Raw genomic sequence first — 19,742 nt, forward strand, 5'->3', positions numbered from 1 at the left:
GCTGGACTTGATGGTCTTACAGGTCTTTTCCAACCTTAATGTTTCTATGATTCTATGAGTCTATATGTTGTATGGAAGAATATTTTCATATTTCCCAAGTATTTTCTGTGGGTTACTGTTCTTATCTTCCAGATAGTGTCCCACACCAGTTACCAGGAGGTCTGAGGCAAGGAAAAGCTTATTTTCTGAACGTACTGCAAAATAGCCTAACATTTATCCTTGGCACCATAATAAGAGTGCTGTTAGGCCCTCCTGCTTCCCAGAAGAAGGATAAAAGTTATAGAGATACAGTGACCTACCATGTGCATATTAATTGCTGTGAATAAATGCCACAGTTAATTTAATGAGAGCTAATAAATGTTTCTTCAGTCTTTTTAGTCCTTAGAATTTGTTTGGATGTAATACAACTATTTTAATATCTCTATATGAGTCTAGCCACAACCTTTCAAACTGCAATATTGCAATACTTTTTTTACATTCAGTTGCAGCATGAGATCTGCCTCAAATTATTGCAGAACTATGAGGAAAGCAGCCCCTGGAAACTGGCTTTCTTTAGATTCACACTAGGGTAATGTAGTATTTTGGTTCATGTTTCTTTCTGTTAAATGAGTGGGATTTTGTGTAAGTGGAACTGTTAGGAAATAACCCAGATTGTTTGTATGGAATATCTCTGCGTATCTCTTCATCACTGTGATTTGCCTCTTGTGCTGAGTGTTGTGTATTAGTTGCTAAGAAAACATCATTTTTGGTCAAAATGTGTACCAAAACTTCTTAAAAGTGGAATTCAGCATTAAGAGCCACAAAGTTATGGTTTTGCTCATACACTCCAGTTTGTATTCTGCTTAAGCAGCCTTCCCAGAAGTACAAAGCAATGGTCAGCAAAAGCAGGCTTGCTGTGAACAGCCTGATGCTGCTGTGTTGCCTCTTTTCTGTGGGTAATTGCCTTTTAAACCTTCTTCAGAGCCTGCTGGAGCCCTTTCTGAGGCTGACAACTACATTGAAATTAAAGAAAGCACTTTCTAATGTGTGACTTGAGCTATCTGATCCAAAACAGCTCTGCTTAACCTCTTTTCAGCTTGATTAAAGGATGCTCATACCTGATAGCTCATGTTCAGCACAACAAATTGTCACAGCAGTTACTATATTCTTGGAGGATTTCTGCAGTTCATCCTCCGCCTACAGGGGTTACTCTTCCTTTTTTTGTGTGTTTCTCTGGCAGGGGTGCAGCGCCAGGTTGCCCACTGCATGTGGAAGGGGAGTGGAGCAATCAAGAACTCCTTCTGTGACCCAGTGACTCAGCCCAACGGGCGGCAAAAGAAATGCTACGAGAAGGACTGTCCACCCAGGTAAGGGGTACTGGGAGGGCTCTGGGGTAGTAAATAGCAGCCTTATTCAAAGGGAGATGTTGTTTCTGATACCAGATTAACGTGGCACCCACAGCCTGCCACAGTGAGAGCTTCCATGCACTACAGAGCAAGCCGTAGAAACCCCATAATAAACAAGTTAGAAGTGAGCAGTCCTGAGAGGTTTCCAAGGCAAGTTACTGAGCAGTCTGTGCTGGAAATGGTGGAGATTGCACTCTCATTCATGTGTGTACATACTATTTTTATTCAGTTTGGGTGCAGGTGGCCTGAGGACTGTATAAATTCTTATTTATTTTAAAAATTGTATTCCTGTCTTAGCTCAAATGATAATGCATTCCTGTGCGGTCCAAGAACTAACTTACAGAGAGACCTTTTGATGCTGTTTTTCAGTATTTTTTGATACTCCTTTGCCCTTTTTGTGAGAGATGATGGGTAGAAGTGCCCACTTCTAAAACTAATTTTTATACTTTCTTTATAACGCATTATTTGACATCTTTTTATCATGTCCATTTGTATTTTTAACTTTCAGTGAATTGCAGCTTTCTTCATTATGTGATCACATAAGGAATAATTTTTTCCATTCTCATAACACTACCTTAACTCCTCTTCATCTCAAGTTTTTGTCTTCTACCATTTGAGCGAGTAGTGTAAGGAAGACTAACCACAGCAAAAATTCCAGGTGTCAGCAGAACCGTGGGCTTGTACAGCAGACATAGATTTGCTGGAAGAAATCAATATTGGTTTTAGTTTCATGCTCTAGGTACTGTAACATCTTGCTTTTGTCTTTTTTGTCTTTGAAAGTTGTTTATCATGCTGTTCACAATGGTATACCACTTTTTCCCTAGTAATTCTAGTTCAATCAGAATAAACCGAAGTCATGAGTCCCTTAGAGCTCATTCTGTTGCATTTGCCAGCAGTGAATTTCATGAAACTTTAATGTAAAAAATTCTACATAGCTGTTGGTTTTACCAGTTGTTTCCAAGTATCTTCACAACAGCACATGATGTCTCCTCTGGGAATTATATCTTTGTGCTTGCAACCTAGACTACCAGCATTTAATAACTCCTTGTAGAATTATGGAAAATCAATTGATAATCAATATGGTTAATCATTTGATAAACATATTAACTAGTCGACTAGTTAAGACCTGAGGCTACACACATACATCGGGGTGTTTTTTATGGCACATATGAACTGTGCTATCAATTCCAAAGTTCCAAGTTAACTCAATTTGTCCCCTTTGTTCTAAGTGACAATGTTATTTGGACCTGCTCTTGAAAGTGAGGGAGCAGAATTTGTCCCTTGTTGAGCAGGTTGTAGGATTATGTAATACGTGAACAAGCTCTTCCGCAGACCAGGCAGAAAAACTCTCGTGTGCTGACAGCCCTGATTGATGTTTCTTAAGCTCCTTCTGCACTGCAGAGGAAAGCACTAAAATAATGACAAAATGCAGTGCAGGAAAACCATATGTTTAGTTCTGGAATCATATTGTGTGTTTATTTTTCTCTTAATAACGTAAGAGTGACTGTAGTAGTTTGACCAAGGGACTGTCTAAGTCCCTGTTATGGCTCTCAGCAGGGACCTACATGCCTAAGGAAGAATAAAAGCAAGGCAAATATAAATTATATCTCTTTTTAATGCTCTTCCAGCTTCCAACTGGTTTTAGTTCAAGGCGTTTCCAGTGTTTTTTATGGCTTTTCTAATCAGTAACCTCTAAGGGACCTCTCTTCCAAGTACTTGTCCAGCCTCCCTGTGCAATGTTGTAAAAATTCTATTATATACAACTTCCTTTGCAAGAAGTTCCACAGCTTTAATCCCTGTGTGAAGCACCACCTCATTTTAACTATTTTGAACCTGGCTCTCACTAACTTCTGTTGGTGGCCCTGAATTCCTCTGTTGGAAGTGATGGCAGTGAAGAATGAATTACTATTTACCCTTCCCAAGCCCTTCCTTTTGCAGATCTGGTCTCTGTTCCAGGCTGTAGTCCCAGAATTGCATTTAGTTGGTATTTTCTTTCCATGGCATATGCGCCACCTCTAATCTAGATAGATGGTTCACATCTTCATTTGAAATGCAAGACAGTTTAGTACAGTTTCTTGGCTCATTGCTCTAAAGAAATCTGAATATTGGAGGAAGGTGTGACTGTCCCACGCAGCATTATACAGGATAACTGAGAGTCCACATGAAGCTGCTGAAGACCAAGTGTTCTGTAGAGAGGTGTAAATTCTGTACTAGAGGTGAGGACAGTGCTGTTAAACACAACACTGCAGGAGACCTTTGGTAAGTGCTGCAGCCACACAACTGAAACCACTGGATGATACCCCACTTCCCAACAGTGAACCTCATTCTTTATAGTAACATCCTGTCTAAAAAAAAGATGGTTGTTCTGTTGCATAAGCTTCTGTCTGATGATCTGCTAAATCCCACTGGTGGAAAACGTGCCACCATGAAACAAGCTACTGGACCACGAAACCAGAAATAGATAATTTATCAAGCAGTGGCTACAGACAAAGATGTTTGTGACTCTCATAAACCAGATCTTATCTCATTAATTCATTTCAGGAAATTAGTTATAAACTGTTTGAATTACAGGCTTCTGATAAGTCTTAACATTCTGGCTTGTTAGCTGACTTGCTCTGCATTTATTTTATACTTATTATTACATTTATTATTACACTTTCTACTAAAATAATTTGGAGCAAAATGAATAAAATATTAAATTATCCCAATACATGTGTGCCACATTTTGACTTGGAACAAAATAAAGATGGCTGAACAGCTGAGAGTTAAAATGTACAACTTGGGTGATGTTGCTCAGTAGGAGTACGACAAGACTGTAGCTTAAATGGATGTTTTTTTCCATGTTAAGGTATGGAGTATGGTTTCCAATTACATGTTTCTTTGGTAGGCACGTATTGGTTCCATAGGTGCTAAAGTTAGAAGTCAATAGATACTACTTGAACAAGAGTGAGATTTTAACTAGTTATAGTGTTGTGAATAAAAGTTTTGCTTTGCCCTGCGTAGAAAATTGCCTGGAGTCTTTTTACTCTGCCTACCCACTTCAACAGAGTAAACTTAAATTTCACAAGTACGTAGAATCTCCTGCTTTTTATCTGCTATTAACCTATTGTCCTTCTTCCAGACTGCTTAGTAGACTTCCAACAGCATAATAAGAATAGGAAATCTCATTTCTATTATAATACACAGTGAGAATCCATGCCCTGCTGGTATCTGCCATGCCTGATGCTATACAAATACTGAAAGAAGATGTTTTTTCTTTATCTGTGACATGACAAAGGGAAGGAGGGCAGGAGGGAGGGAACATTCAGCCCCATGGTCATGATTTGGTTCCAAAATCCCATGCTTCTAGTTTTTCAACATGTTGCACACTTCATTCAGCACACATCATCTAGGCATAGACTGGGACTGTGTAATGGACAAGGCTGTTGGGCTCTGCCTAATTTGTTACAAACCTTGGAAACTCAGTGTGGGAGGAAAAGAGATAGGTCTCATTTGAAGCAGCTGAATGCCTGCTGAAAGAATCCGATTTTCTTCCTACGTCTATCCCAGGTTTGAGTGCAGAAGCACTCACAGCTGCAGCTGAAAACTACCTGAGGTTATGTTTTCACCAGACAGGCTGCTCTGTGTTTTGACAGTCTCAGGAAAATTAGTGTTGACGCAAATTAATTACCCAAATCATGCATTTTGCTTGTTTGTTTGTGTTTGTTACCACAATCTTTCCACACCATGCCTGCCTGTGGAGATAATGTTGTTTCACTTTGCAAGGACCAGGTGATGCATTAGTACTTAGGAACGACTCAGCTGCTGTAGTGCTAAATGCCATCAGAAACCAGAGATAGGAACGAGTATTGGATGGTGACTTCCATCAGGCTTCAGTTTCTCTCAGCTTGTCCCACAGTCAGCACAGCTACCTACTGTTTTTCTTCTTTCTGACAAGTGGATGGTAGATGTTTTGCATTCTGGGCTTTGCCTTTCTTCCCCTTTGGCTGAGACACCACAGTTCAGGTCCTCACCAGCGACCAAGAAGAGACAAGAGTGCACATGCTTCCATGTCAGTTTTCTCATTCTTGACTGTTTAAGGCATGCGCATGTACCTTAGAATGAAAATAGGGAAATGCAACATCAGAAATTCTAGTTACTGATAAGAATAAACTTCCAGTTAGAGCAAGTGTTTTGAAGTGTGTGTGGTAACTGCTTGGTTCACCAGTACTGTTACCTGCACCAAGTGAGGAAGAACTCTACAGAGGAAGCTACGTGGCTAAATGTAGCTTTAGTTTGACCACGAAGATGCAATAGGATAAAATCTTACTTCTGGAATTTTCTAACTGTGGAGCACCTTACTTTCTTCCATGACTTTTAGAAAGTGTTTGCTGTGATAGTTAATCACACACCATTACTGCTGCTCTGTAGTGAGCTCTGATAATTTATTTCTAGGAGTTTGATATTTAAACCTGCAAACTGTTGAACCCTTACTCACAGCCATTTGAAAATGGTGAGGAGGATAAGGAATGTCAGCTTAGGATGTCTGTAGCTTGAAATACGTTATCTGGTTCCATTAAAATTAATAGAGCAATACACATTTTTAAGTTCCATTGTGCTGAAATGTCAGCAATTTACAAGATTGTAGAACAGATAAAATTGGAAAGAAGATGCAAGAGGTGAAAACAACCCTGAAATGGCTTGATTTAGGTGGTGATAATATATTCTCCTCTTGTTTATTGCTGTGTTCTGCTAAGGTGTGCTCACTTTTTCTCTTTAAGTACTTTAACTACTTTAGTTTTTCTTTATTGTTTGCAGAAGCCTGCAAGAGCAAGAAACAATCCAAAGGAGGGTAGGAGGAGGACAAAAATTTTTTGGTTGTTTTGTTTTTGTTTGGGTTTTTTTTTTTAATTGCAGCAATGTCCAGAAGCCTTGCCACTGGGCTGCATTTTAGAGCATGTAGCAAAGGGCTTCTAGGGTAATTTAAAAGGAAGTGCTGTATGTACAGATAACTAAAGAGAAGAAAAATAAGTGTAGGTACTGAAGAGAAGACGAGATGTTTGCACAAATAAGCTGTAGCATGGCTTGATTGCTCTCAGTCCTGGTTGTCTTTGTTTTTTTTTTAATTATAAGGAATAGATATCAGTGCCTTCCAAATCAGTGACAGCTCACTTGCAACTGAAGAACAAATTAATTAAGGAACATGGAAATTGGAGTGGAAAGGGGAGAGGGATTATCAGCAAACTGAAGAAACCGGAAGTGCAGTAAAATGGGAGACAAATCAAGGAGCAAAAACTATTATAAATCTGGATGTCGAACTTCAATGGATTTATCAGAATGGGATTATTTTTTCTCTAAGTTCATGGACCTCAAAAGGAGAAAAAAACTCCCAATATAATGGTATTGGTTGCAAGCCAGAAGCAATTTTTCCTGCCATTTTGTCTAGAAAGGCATTTTCTAAAGATATCCCTGCTTTATTTTCATTGTAAGGCTTTGTCATGACCTTCTTCAAAGCTCAGGAAGAAGTAATATTGTCTAGGAGCTTTTGTGGTTTAGAGTTTACAGGCTTTTTATACAGCAGCTCGAAGTTGTGTACACACCCAGGGCACTCTAAACTGGAAGGAGAAAGACTTTTCTTGGTTTGATTTTTTTTTTCCTTTTTTTTAAGTATAAAGGTAAATCTTTAGGCAAACGCAGTTAATGTCAATGCTTCTCAAATAGTAAAAACCCAGGAATTTTTTGCTCTCCTTTCTTATGGAAGACAGATAAGCAGGTACTTGATCCACTCTGGGTCAGCATGAGAAAAAATAGGTGGATGAAGCTGGAGAAAGACTAAGGTAAACGAAATACAAAGGGGATGGCTCTTTTCAGGAAGGTATTTTGCATTGGAAAATACTGCACTAGAGGAAACCGTTATCTTTAATTTGGTGGAACATTGCATGTGTCTTCTACGCTATGGAAGACTGACTTTAATCAGGAGAGGGACACATAAGGGTTTTTTTTTCACTTCATGAAGGAACAAAGTCGAGAAAAGTCTAGTCTAGTGCAGACCTGGACACTAGGCCCAGAGGGAGAGCACTGCAGGGCACTGATCCCTTGTGGGAGCAGGCAGCATAGCTCTGACTAACCTGTTTTTGGGGTTGTGTGCCTCACTGCTTCCTCTTATGGGCCAGTTTGAGCAGTTATGCAGCACTGGAGGCATAGATGTGTAAGGGGATCTTCTCCACCTCTGTGCTGTCATTACAGACCCTCCAGTGATTCTTGTTTGTTAACTCCTCTGTACTGAGGTAACAATAAACAGATAAACAACAGGATACAGTTAATAGATTACTTGCTTAAATAGACTTGCTAGCAGTTCCTCAAATTTGAATTTGAAAGAGTATCTACTCAGTGGATTCTTACACTTAGGAAACAATAGTCAGTGCCTACTTCTGTCTGGGAATCCTACCTACTTCTATCTTTCAGTGACTGGCTGGTATTAGAGCACAGGGGAAATGGGAAAGCTTGAATGATCTGGGCTTAATGTGAAGAGTCACTGATTCTTTTTCTTGTAGTCTCTGACCTTTTTCTTAATGTGCTTGTGATGGGTTTACTGATGCTTCTCACCCCCCTGGTTTTCAGGTGGTGGGCAGGGGAATGGCAGAAATGTTCAACCACATGTGGCCCAACAGGCCAGAAGAAGAGAACTGTACTTTGCATCCAGACAGTGGGATCTGATGAGCAGGCACTGGCTGTCACAGAATGCCAGCACCTGCTTAAACCAAAGACCCATCTGTCATGCAACAGAGATGTCTTGTGCCCGTCTGACTGGACAGTGAGCAACTGGACTGAGGTAAATTCATATTTTTTTCCAAATGACCTATTATAGTCAGCAGAGGGGACCAACGACCTGCTATTTCGCTTCTTTTAAATAATTGTTTTGTTTGTTTAACGTATCTTCACAAATTTTTGGTGCAGAAGAAGAAAAGCTACCCTGCTTGCTAAATACCTCAGGAAGTGTTCATTGCTGTTTCTTGACTTGCTGAGCTTTTGGGACAGTAGAACATGGTTGAGTGCTAAAAAGTCTGTGTGACACTCATGACTGTTGTGGACCAGACTGGGGGGGAGGCTATATGTCATATCTGTAGGCCTACAAAGAAGTGTTTTTACATTCTCTCCATTTCTATATTTTGCACTCATGACTCTGCCTTTCTTCCCATAGCTTGCAAACTTTGGAGACGTGGGAATTGTTCAAAGCTGTGCCAGGGGAGATTCAGGCTGTACACTGGGAAGCATTTCTCTACTAGGAGGGTGGTCAAACACTGGAACAGGCTTCTTAGAGAGGTGTTTGATGCCCCCAGCCTGTCAGTGTTTAAGAGGAATTTGGACAATGGCCTTAACAGTATGCTTTAATTTTTGGTCAGCCATGAAGTGGTCAGGCAGTCGGACTAGATGATCATTGTGGGTCCTTTCCAAGTGAAAACACAGTATTTTCGTTTTCTGAAAACTCCTCTCTCTCTCCTTCTTTCTCCTCTTTTTTTTTCACTAGACTCACTGCTGGGAGAACAGAGTCACATAATGAGCCAATAAAATATTGTGACAGTATTGGTTTGGTTTATGCTGCTCACATACCATCGTCGGAGAATGTTGATTGTTTTGTTAACTGAGCAACCACCATGTTTTAAATGCCTGAGAGAACTTAGAGTGGGATTACATGACTAGCAGTACAATTATATAGAAATAGCATGCTGCTGGTACTCGTGTGCCATTGGATTATATTTGCAATTTACTGACAAAAGTAAATTTCTACATCTGTAGGAACTGGAGAGGGAGTGTAGGACAGACTATTTCACCTGCACAAATGACAGGATTGTCAGGAAACTTGTAACTCCAAAATGTTCCTTATTGGTGAATGCAAGAGAGAGATTTTACACAGGTGTAACTTCCTGTTGCTCGAAACTTATCTGTCTGTTAGAAGATCCTTCTGTGTCTTATAAATTAAACATACTTAATTAGGCACATAATGAGGATAGAGTGTTGTAGCCATTCTGAAATCTCTTTTTCGTACATGGCTGTAATCTAAAGCAGAGATTTTCAAAACTTATTCTGGGAGACAGGCATTACCCCAAAAAGTTAATAAGGTTGAATATTCCTTTTAACTCCCTCGAATGCTAGTACAGATCATGCAAGCAGCAAAGTCTGACAAAATTAGTGAGTTATGTTTTTGTTTAAGCAGCAGCATAGTGTTAATTGTTGTTATCTTCCTCAATAAGCAAAATCCTTTACTGAATAACTTCAGAGGCCAGATTGCAGCTGAGGTGAATTTGCACAGCTCTGAATAACTGAACATGCTATTCATCTGGAAGTGCAAGGTCGCCAGACAGAATAGCTAATGGACTTACCTACTGTGAGGCTATTCTGCTTGCTTCCCTGCTCCTGTTGCTGCAGAGCTGATGTTATTTTACAGGTGTGAACAATAAAGAGTGCCCCAGTAACACAAGATCATTGGTGTTTTACTGCCCTGTGACCTAGCTCTAAAAAAAATTAGATGTGTCAGGGGCATCAGAGTGCTGGCAAAAGGAGTGTTCATACTACTTGTCAGGCACCTGGTTATAAACCCCCTGAGTTAGCTGGTCAGGCTCCCTCATATCTTAGGAAGAATTCCTCCGGTAGGTTGTTTGTAACATCTACATTCATACTCAGCCAGTCATCCAGCCTTAGTATCTCAGACCAGAGAGGTGTGATTTCACAAAGTCCTTAGTGGAACAACAGCTTCTGAAGGCATGGCTGCGCCTGTGGGCCTGAGAGTGAAAAACATCACAGAAAACCTGGGTCTCTTTAGCTTCCGGCACCCTTTACACACAGCAGTGCTCCTATTTAAATAGAAGCCAGATAGGTTAATTATTTTCAGTAGTCTGTAATTGAAGAGGGACATGCTAGCAGCTCTGGCAGCACTTGGTGGTTGCTCCATGACTGAATGAAAAATCCATTTCATAAAGTCAACAAGGGTGTGTGAGCTGCATGGATCATCAGAGCAGGTTTGGGGCGCTGTAAGCAGCACCGAGCCAGTCAGATGTGGGTTTGATTGCAGGTTTTTAGTCAGTTGTTTTATAACCCTGGTGGAAAAAGTGTTGGCTAGATGACTATTGTGAGTCAATGAAGAAATCAAAATCTATTGTATGACTTTCGTGTTTTGTCTTTATTGTGTAGTCTTTTTTTCACTGCTGTTTCCTCAGGGTGACATTTATTGTTCTTAGAATTTGGAAAGAACTCCGTGATAGCAGAACATCCTAGAATGAAGTGCTTGTTCTTTAAGAAAAGCTTTTTAAATGATTATTTGTAATGATGCTTCTGTATTATAAAACAATGCCATCTGATACTTATCAATATGTGCAGCAGAATGAAGAGGGGATGTGTATTAATTCTATTTCACTTGCAGTGCACAGTTACCTGTGGTGGTGGAATAAGGACTCGTAATGTCACTTGTGCCAAAAATAGTGATGAGCCATGTGATAGTTCCAAGAGACCAAACTCTAAGGCCTTGTGTGGTCTTCAGCAATGCCCTTCTGCTGGAAGATTCCTGATGCCCCCACTGGCACCCAGAAGAGGCAAGATCATAATCAGAAAAACAACTACTAATCCTGAACGGGATCTTCCTCGCAGGATACTCAGACCAAGCCCAAGGTCCCACACAACAACAAAAACACCCAGGCCTGAAAGCGTAACTCCCTGTTTGCCTACATCCTCTGGTTTGGGTGATGTCTCAGAAAAAGAGGGAACAGCCAATAGAACAATACAAAATAATTTTGCTGGACCGAGTGATGCTTACAATTATCCAATTGTTTCTACTGAAAACAGTTCATATCAAAATACTACTTCATGGCCTATTTATAACAGCTTAAGTACTAAAATTATAAGGCATTCTGAAAATACTTCTGAAAGTGAGCCAGTTTCTACTAAAGAGAGTGAGATGCACAGAAGTGAGGACACTCCTGTTTCCTCATTTACTAGTAATCCAGAAATAACTTCCAGCTATGATTACTTAACCGAAGAATCTGATGACAGTGATGGGCCTCTTGGAGTCAGCAAGAAACCAACTGATCTCTTTTACAGCACAGAACTCAATTCTGAAATCAGAACCAGAAGCACAACCCTAGACACTGTCTCTCCTGTCCTTCAAAATGAGAGCGTGACTCCCCAGTCTCCACCAGCATCTCACCACCAAGACCCTTCTATGCTCCTTCCTGTTAGCAGAGCAGCACAAGGGCTGGCATTTCCAACAACAGCAAACTATATCAACCTGCAGGTCGATGTGCCAGTTGTAGAAGTAACTACCCCACAAGCACCAGTTGCAGAAAGGCCCACAGTGCTTGGACATGTACCAAGAGACCAGACTGACAACAGAAAAGTAGTAAAGCTGCCTGACACGGTAACTACCAGCACGCAATCCTCAGCTCTCGAGCACACTCTGAGGAACCAAAGTGCAACATCTGAGGGTGTTTTAGTGAATGTCACTGAAAACAGCCATATAACAGCACCCAACAGTTTGCCGGATGATGCCTACTGGATAGTAGGCAACTGGAGTGAGGTAAGTTGTTTTTAGCTTGTAGAGGTGGAGAGTGTGAACAGCTGACTGAACCACTGCTGAAATGAAACTTCTTAGTTTGTCATGATTATCTGAAATGAGTACCATACATTCATATGAAATACTTGACACAAAAGAGTTGGTAACTTGGGGTATCTAGGTTGCTTACATAAAGTGAATATAGTCATCAGGGGGCCTGTCCATATATTACAAACTTTTACTTAATGTCCTTCCCACTGTAAAATTTTATTTTTATGTAAACAGGGTTATTTTTCTGTGAATGGATTTTATATGCTTGAAATCATAGTACCTAAAGTGAAAGAGTTTGGTATCTGAACTAATTATCTCATTCTTCTAAGGCCTTTTTTACCAAGCTAAACAGAGTCAGATCTGGAAACCTCCTTGAACTGATCTGCCTCTGCCTCAGTATTGATGGAGAAGGTCTGTTTCTCTGTACCTGCTTGCCCTTGGCTCTACCTGGAATTATTATAGAATTGCAGAAATGTAGGGCCCAAAAGGACAGCAAGAGATGACTTAGTGTATCCCATGGCAGTGAAGGCACATCTAGACCACGGAGATCGTGTTGGTGTGCTCTGTCTGGATGCAACCAGTGGGTAAGACCCCTGAGCAAGAGCAGGCTCTGTCACCACATCAGTGGTTGTTCAGGATGTGTGTTCCTGATGGCAGTTTGAAGTTTCATCTCGTGTCTTCCCATGGCCAGGTGAGAATGGCCTTAGCTTCCCATGTTCTGGTGAGACAGGTGAAGCATTTCCTCCTGCACATGCCTGAATACCTGCATTTAGATCTGCTTGGGTGCAAGAGTCTACAACAGAATTTCAGGGGAAAGGTTGTACCCCCAAACCCACCACAGCCTGAGCAGAGGTCTAACACAGAGATGCTACAGTCTGTCCTAGTCATTCATTATCCACCTTAGAAATATTTTCCTTATACATAGCCAAAATCTTCTATACTGAAAATGAAGATTCCCTTTTTTTACATAAAGACTGTGAAGGAAAATTTTCTTCTTAATGTTCTGAGGTCCAATTTCTAAATTCTTTTCAGATTTTCCTTGTGTTTTCTAAATATCTGGTGACTTTGTTGTTCTCATCCGGACTTGCTTCAGTTTCATCACATATTTCTTCATCAGTGACGTTCATTGTGGCCCCAGCTGACACATAGCAGATAAAATGGAATAATTGCTATTGTTTTATTTATTACTGTCTTTGTGAATGCTGGAATCAGATTTGTCTTGTTTTGTAACCATCTCGCTTTCACTTATTGAATTTATGGTCCGTTGTAAACTCTGGATCCCTTAATACAGTATTTCTAGATCAGCAGAGGTCAGATGTTCTCAGTTATGTTTGAGACCTATATATATGAATGTGTATGTGTGTATATATATGTATGCATAAAAAGTTTTCCCTAAGTGCAGTATTTGGCATGTATTTTTGAATTTCACTGTTTTCTTATAGTTTTTAATGTGGTGAGGTGTCTTTGAGTTCAGATTTCAACATTCCTGGCAACTCTCCCAACTTGTCATCATCTGCAAGTATTTTAAGCGCATGCTGTCTTTCATTATTCAGTTAGCTAATGAAAATACTGAAGAGAGCCTGGCTTTGGACAGAGCCCTGCAGGACTATGTTTGAAGTGTCAGTTCATTATGACACTGAACCAACGAGGACCACTTTACCACAGTTTTTCAGTTAGCTGAACACTGATCTTGTAATTATTTCACCTAGACTATATTTCCATCATTTGCTAAAAGAATGCTTTATACAGACATGTAAAAATGCATCATGTCAGCTGGCTCCTTTTCTTCATTAAGCCATGTATCCTTGTCAAAGCAGGGTTTTAGACTCAATTGAATAATTTTTTTCTAGATAGGTCCATGTGGGCTTTTCTGTTGCTTTATCATTTTTGTTAGTATTTGCCATTTTGATCTTCATTATTCAGTAATTTGTTTTTTATGTTCTTGTGAGGTCAAGTTGGGTGAAGCATTCCGTTAGACCACAGGTAGGACTTTTTCTTTTCCTAAAAATAACTTGAAAGATATTCTTATCGAATCCTCTGAGACTTTTCCAATCTATAGAAAAAATAATTCTTAACAGTTCAAAGTTATTGAAGAATACTTAAATGAATGTTTAGATAAGGTCAATATATTTGGTTTTACAGAATTGATGGAATCAGTTTGAGGATACTTAATGTATCTAACTTTGCTCTTCTTTAATGATTTGGTAATCTTTTGCTATTCTTGTGAAAACTATTGTATCTGTTAAAATTAACTTCATAGAAAGTGTGTCACGTTTACCTTTTTTTTTTTTTTTTACATATTTGAAGAAGGAAAAGTGATGAAAAAAGAGAGTTTGTGGAATCTCCATCCCTGGAGATTCTGAAGCCATCTGGACATGGTTCTGAGCAGCTGTCTCCAGGTGGCCCTGCATGAGCAAAGGTCCTTTCCAACCTCAACCATTCTGTGATTCTGTTAATAAAGTCAGCTGTTATCTTTCTCATGAAATAAAAGTTACCTATTTCAGACACATACCTTGATTCTAACATTCACAGAGCCTTTTCTTTCTGTTCATTACCTTTAACTAATTTTTAATCTACAGTTTTCTGACTTTATTTTTGTTCTTTCTATATACTTGTCCTTAGTAAAACTTTGTGGGTGTTTTTAGCTGACATCTGTCCAAGGCATTGCTATTTCAAGACCAGTGCATCTACCTAGATGAACATCTTGTTATACTCTCTCTCTTTGTCTTTTAGTAGCTGCCAATATTCTGACATTTCTTTGCTCTTTATGATACATCTATACTAGTAAATAAATAGTGCCCAAGAATAGTGATAGTCACTGAGGTGGAGTAGTGTGACATGTCCTGTACCAGTGCTGGCACTTGCCTCCCAAGGGAAAACACTAATGTGAGTAGGGCAAAACAGTGCCCAATTCCACTGATACTTCTGTCTGTAACTTCTGCTTTCTTTCCTACGACTTTTCCAAGTTGTTCTGGGCTGTCACTTTTCACTTTCTAGAAGCTTTCTGGGTATCAAAGATATCCCATTACCACTAGACCTGCTCATTCTGCACCTCTGCTATTGGTCATGAAAAGTCACCTGCACTTTCTCCCCCTGTAATAGACATCTACTATGACAAGAGGGAATCTTGGTTCCCAAACGACAAAAGGGAAAAGCAGTAAGTCTTCACAAACTTCAGAGCAGTCTGTCTCCTTTATGTAGCATCAAACAACAGTCAAGAAAGCTAAGGCTTTATGCTGGAGTGTGCTTTATGCTGCACTGTTTGCAGCATCATGCATTTCCCTCTTGACTCTGTATCTGCACATAGCAGGTTTTGAAAGAAGCCTGCTGTGTTTCACCTTCCTCAGACGGGAATATAAAGCTTTTATAAGTATGACCTACCCAGCACCATCCCTGCAGCTTTGATCTTCTCACGTGTGCTCAGAATGTGTGCTCTTTGGTCAAAGACTGAGCACCCCTTCAGTAAAGTCTTAGTGTTGTCAGACAGGCATAGCAGAGCTGAGGAAGCTGTAAGTCAGCAAGCAAGACAAAGGCAGTCCATCCTCTCAGGCAGAGAAATTGTCTTGGATAGATATGTCACTAGGCAAAACTGAACAGTGGTATGCACTTCCCTTTAATGAGACCCTTGTACACATGTTCCAGGAATCTCCATGTCTTCAATGTTGATTTTTTTTCCGGCCTCATCTTCAGCTTAGGTTTCCTTATTTTTCCAAGAACACTTACTTAGCTTTCCCACTTCCACAAAAGGAAGTCAAACCAAACAATAGCAGTTGCTTTCTGCATCTTTTTGCTGACTTAGTCCAAGATTATTTATGCTCTTTTTCATGCCAGCTACAGGTTGCTTGGTGTGTTGGATTTGATTCTATATGTATAGTTGTTCACTGTCCCTCCCTTTTTAAGGGAGAAAAAGGTAAATGGGTATCTCCAGCCAATCTTCACCCCTTCCTGCTTCAGAATACAATGACAGTGTTTGACTTTTTTGTAAGGAGTGAGCATTTTTGGGATCTGGACTGGAATAATTGGTTTTCTCTTACCTCAGACACCAAAATCCTCCCAAATGTTGAAAACACTCAGTCCCTTCTTGAATTAATAATTTTAAAACATCTTTTTGCTGCACATTTTTTCCAAGATTCTCACATTTTATTTAAGATTTGCTCTTGATTTGCTGGCTATCTCATGAGGAATATTAGGGATAGAGAGGGAGCAATACTGGAGATTGGATGCAATTTTACCCTACATTGGATCCCCAAAGACAACAGAAGAAAACGGTGGAACAGCTGGTACAGATTTAGAGTGTCTCAATAAGCAGGAGTTTGCCAAAGAAGAGAATTGTTTAGTATAAATCAAAATTGGTACTGTCTTAACAAAGCAATAGAAAGCCCTCTTTCAGAACATTAAGTAAAATTCAGGTGAGTTTGAAGTCTTCTTTTGAGTTTCTCAGATAACCTAGGTCATCTAAAATGGCTCTAGATATTTATATTTAGGTTCAAGGATTGTTTCCAAATGATGTACTAATGTTGAGTGTGCCCCTGGGCTTTCCTCTTACCCTTCTGCAGTGCTCCACCACCTGTGGAATGGGGGCTTTCTGGAGACTGGTGGAGTGCAGCAGCAGGAACACATCTCACTGTCAGCACATCAAAAAGCCTGATCCTGCAAGAAAATGTTATCTCCGCCCATGTGCTAGCTGGAAAACAGGAAATTGGAGCAAGGTAACTTCATTCAGAGCTGTGTGTGAACAGTAAGCTTGCAAATTTCAGTGAGTAGGAAATTCTAAGTACTTCATTTTTAAAGCAATTATTTACTCAGTGGTAATGCATACATGGTTCCCAGTTGACTATTCAGCACTAATTTTCTGATTTCCTGACCAAGTTATATCTAGAAACACATCTGCTGTGAATTTTGTTCTTCCTGTCGTGGGTTGTGCTCATTAACTCTTGCATCTAAAGCCAAAGCAGGACTCACTGTTCATGTTCTATGGAGCTTGTAGGGCAAAGCTGTACGTATTTGGTTGTGGCATCTTTTTGATCTCTGCTTCCAGAGGCATCTCCTAATTTTAAGAAGCAGTGGGAATTTGAAAGAAGAAGTTGTCATGTTCCTATTCACCCTTGTCACCATATGTTATCTCTTATGTGACACGATCTGTTCCCCATCCATTTCATCTCTAATTTTTACATTTAAAAAATGAAAGAGCATGGTACTGGGGAGAATGCCTGATATGTATAGGGTCCTGTTTGATCCTAGTTGTGTACACATGGCTTGGTCAAGGGACAGAATAGTGTCCCGGGTGGCAAGTGGAGCCCAAGGAATTGTGTTTGACTTACGTTTTGTTATTTTAAGATGCATGATAGATACCTGGAAGGACTTTGGTGACTTCTTGAAACCTATTACATTTTGTCTTCATGCAGTCTAAAAATGGAGTTTTAAACAGCTGGTTATTTTTTATGACTCAAAAGAGAAAACCTACAGAATTCTATTGAAATAATGTCGATTTAATAAAGAGAAAGATACTCTTTTTCAGTACATATCATTTTTGTGGACAGTGTTGTTGCCATTGGGCTAGAGGGCAGATTCATACAAAGAAAAGGTTGTAGTTACAAAACCTGTGCTCTATTATTAAGCTCTTTGACACAGAATTGATTTGTACAGGAATTACATGCCTGTTTAGTAAGTTCAGGAAAGGCCAAGGCTTTACATAACTACATTTAAGCCTTCAAAATTCATTTTAAATGATACATAGATACTGCGCAGTCCCATTTACAGTAGGGCATATTTTACCTTCACTTTTTCTTCATAAATGTCATTGCTCTTGCAAGAAATGAATGATAGTTATGTCAAAAAAAGTAACTAGAAATAAGGCTTAATGGTAAAATATTATGGGACACAAATTTTTAAAAGTGTCAGTCCAATTGTGAAAACAATTTAAAGCAAAAGGCTTTTCCTAACAGATTTCTATTGTGTTACTCACCCTTTTTTCCATAAATTGAACTAGACAGACAAACCTAATTACAATTTAATATATAAAAATTACTAACATTTGTTTGCTTTACAAGTGAAATTGTTTTTTGTTACTCATTTCAAACATTCTTAAGGCACCTTATCATAGCAAGATGGCTATGTTCCGCTGCTAGTGTAGTACAGCTTCTTCTGTTCCTTTGCTCTCATCTAATTCTCCTCTTCCCTAAAAGAAAGGTGCTTCAGACTAGATCTTACAGTCTGAGTTTAATACTAGGTATAACTCGCACATATTTTGGGGCTGTTGTACTCATTTTTTTATGCAGTCACTTCTGTTCACTGTTTTTATCCAGAGGGACAAAAACTCCTGTCTACAAGAATATGGATTCCCTCCCCATTCATTCTTCATCTCTCATGGGAATTATTATGTTCAAATTCTTTGCTCAGCTGAAGAATGGTTATTTATGCAAAGGAGAACAGCATTAGTTGCTGTTGCAGCGTGGTGGTAAAGGTGAAAGCTGATCTGAGGTTACTCAGTGGTGTAGTTGGAATTGGCTTTAATTCTGGATGAAGTCAAAATGTGTATTTTTCCTTATCCTTTGAGTAGAAAATTCACTTCTTCCTCGACAGCAGGAGAGTTCCTGAGCTTTGGTGTCTGGGGACAGGACCTGGTGATGCTGCATGAGGCCTTGGAGCAAGCTTCAGAGAGAAATAGGAGGCTGGAAGAGCTCACTTAGCTTACTGGCAGAGCTCTAAGCTGAGAAGTGATTTCACAGGCTATGAATGAGGCTCAGGGTGCCTCTCTTCTTTCCCATTCTCATGCTCAGGCTGCTCTCAGAGTATGGAACCTCCTGGTGCCATGAGGAGCAAGGAAGATGAGGGTGGGAACTGCTACTCCCTCCATCCCTCCCTCCCTCCTTTCCCTCCTTCTGAAACAACTGAGGAACTGACAATCTCCTTGCATACAGAATTCATTTTTTGTATTTGTTGCATTATAACTCTTTCACTGTGACATTTTTGGAAATAGTTGTCAAGATTTCTCAATTAAATACACACACATGTCATTAATGGACATGGAAGTGAAGGAAGGGAAGTACTTACATGGTGTGTTCCAGTTTACTGGGATGAGACCCACAGTGTTTAAGCCTTACAACAGGTTGCTGTTACAGTAAACTGGAAATTTCCTCTGTTCAGGATGCTCAGAGCTCAGGCTGTCCTGCTCCTCTGTGACTGGGGAAGGTACAGCCCCTCAGCAGAGCATCATTTGGAGCTGTGCCCCTTTCTGTTTTGTGTGCAGTGCTCTGCGAACTGCAGCGGCGGCTTCAAGACCCGAGATGCTCACTGCATTGATGTCCGTGAAAAGCGACTGCTCAGGCCTTTTCATTGCCAGTTACTCGGACATAAACCACAACTCAGCACTAGGTGTAACACAGAGCCTTGTTTGCAGTGGCATGTGGAGCCCTGGAATAAGGTATTGTCCTTGAAAAGAAGCTTTTGGAATGAGCAATTACCTGTCAGGTAACAGTGACTCTCAGATCCTGTGCTGTTCGGTAAACTTGTGCTCAAAGGAAGACACACAGCTGGTGTGTACCACTCTGCAGTCCTTGTGTATGGTTACAGCAAGAATTGCCAAATAGTTCATTTGTTGTGTGGACTGAATGAATTTTTATGTCCCCAGCCACCTCATAAAATGAGATGCTGCATCTCATGAACTTGTTCTGTCTTCAGTAAGTATTACAGAATAATCCTGCAGACATGTGACTTCCAATCTCATTCTTGTTAGAGAAGCTACTGGTGCCAGTGATGCTGATCAGCAGTTCTGTGTTGCCTGT

The 19,742-nt window shown here is 40.0% G+C and overlaps 1 protein-coding gene across 1 annotated transcript in view; it reads left to right on the forward strand.

Moving 5' to 3' along the window:
• Positions 1–19,742, forward strand: part of ADAMTS12 (ADAM metallopeptidase with thrombospondin type 1 motif 12) — a 137,592-nt gene that overhangs the window by 113,071 nt on the left and 4,779 nt on the right. The window contains exons 17-21 of the mRNA XM_029961522.1: positions 1,220–1,346; positions 7,986–8,196; positions 10,783–11,931; positions 16,515–16,667; positions 19,208–19,381. Of these exons, the coding sequence (XP_029817382.1) occupies positions 1,220–1,346; positions 7,986–8,196; positions 10,783–11,931; positions 16,515–16,667; positions 19,208–19,381 (1,814 nt within the window). The remainder of the gene's footprint in view (positions 1–1,219; positions 1,347–7,985; positions 8,197–10,782; positions 11,932–16,514; positions 16,668–19,207; positions 19,382–19,742) is intronic.

The sequence above is a fragment of the Manacus vitellinus genome, unplaced genomic scaffold (assembly GCF_001715985.3).
Source record: "Manacus vitellinus isolate BGI_N305 unplaced genomic scaffold, ASM171598v3 scaffold_36_pilon, whole genome shotgun sequence".
In the NCBI taxonomy this organism is placed as follows: Eukaryota; Metazoa; Chordata; class Aves; order Passeriformes; family Pipridae; genus Manacus; species Manacus vitellinus.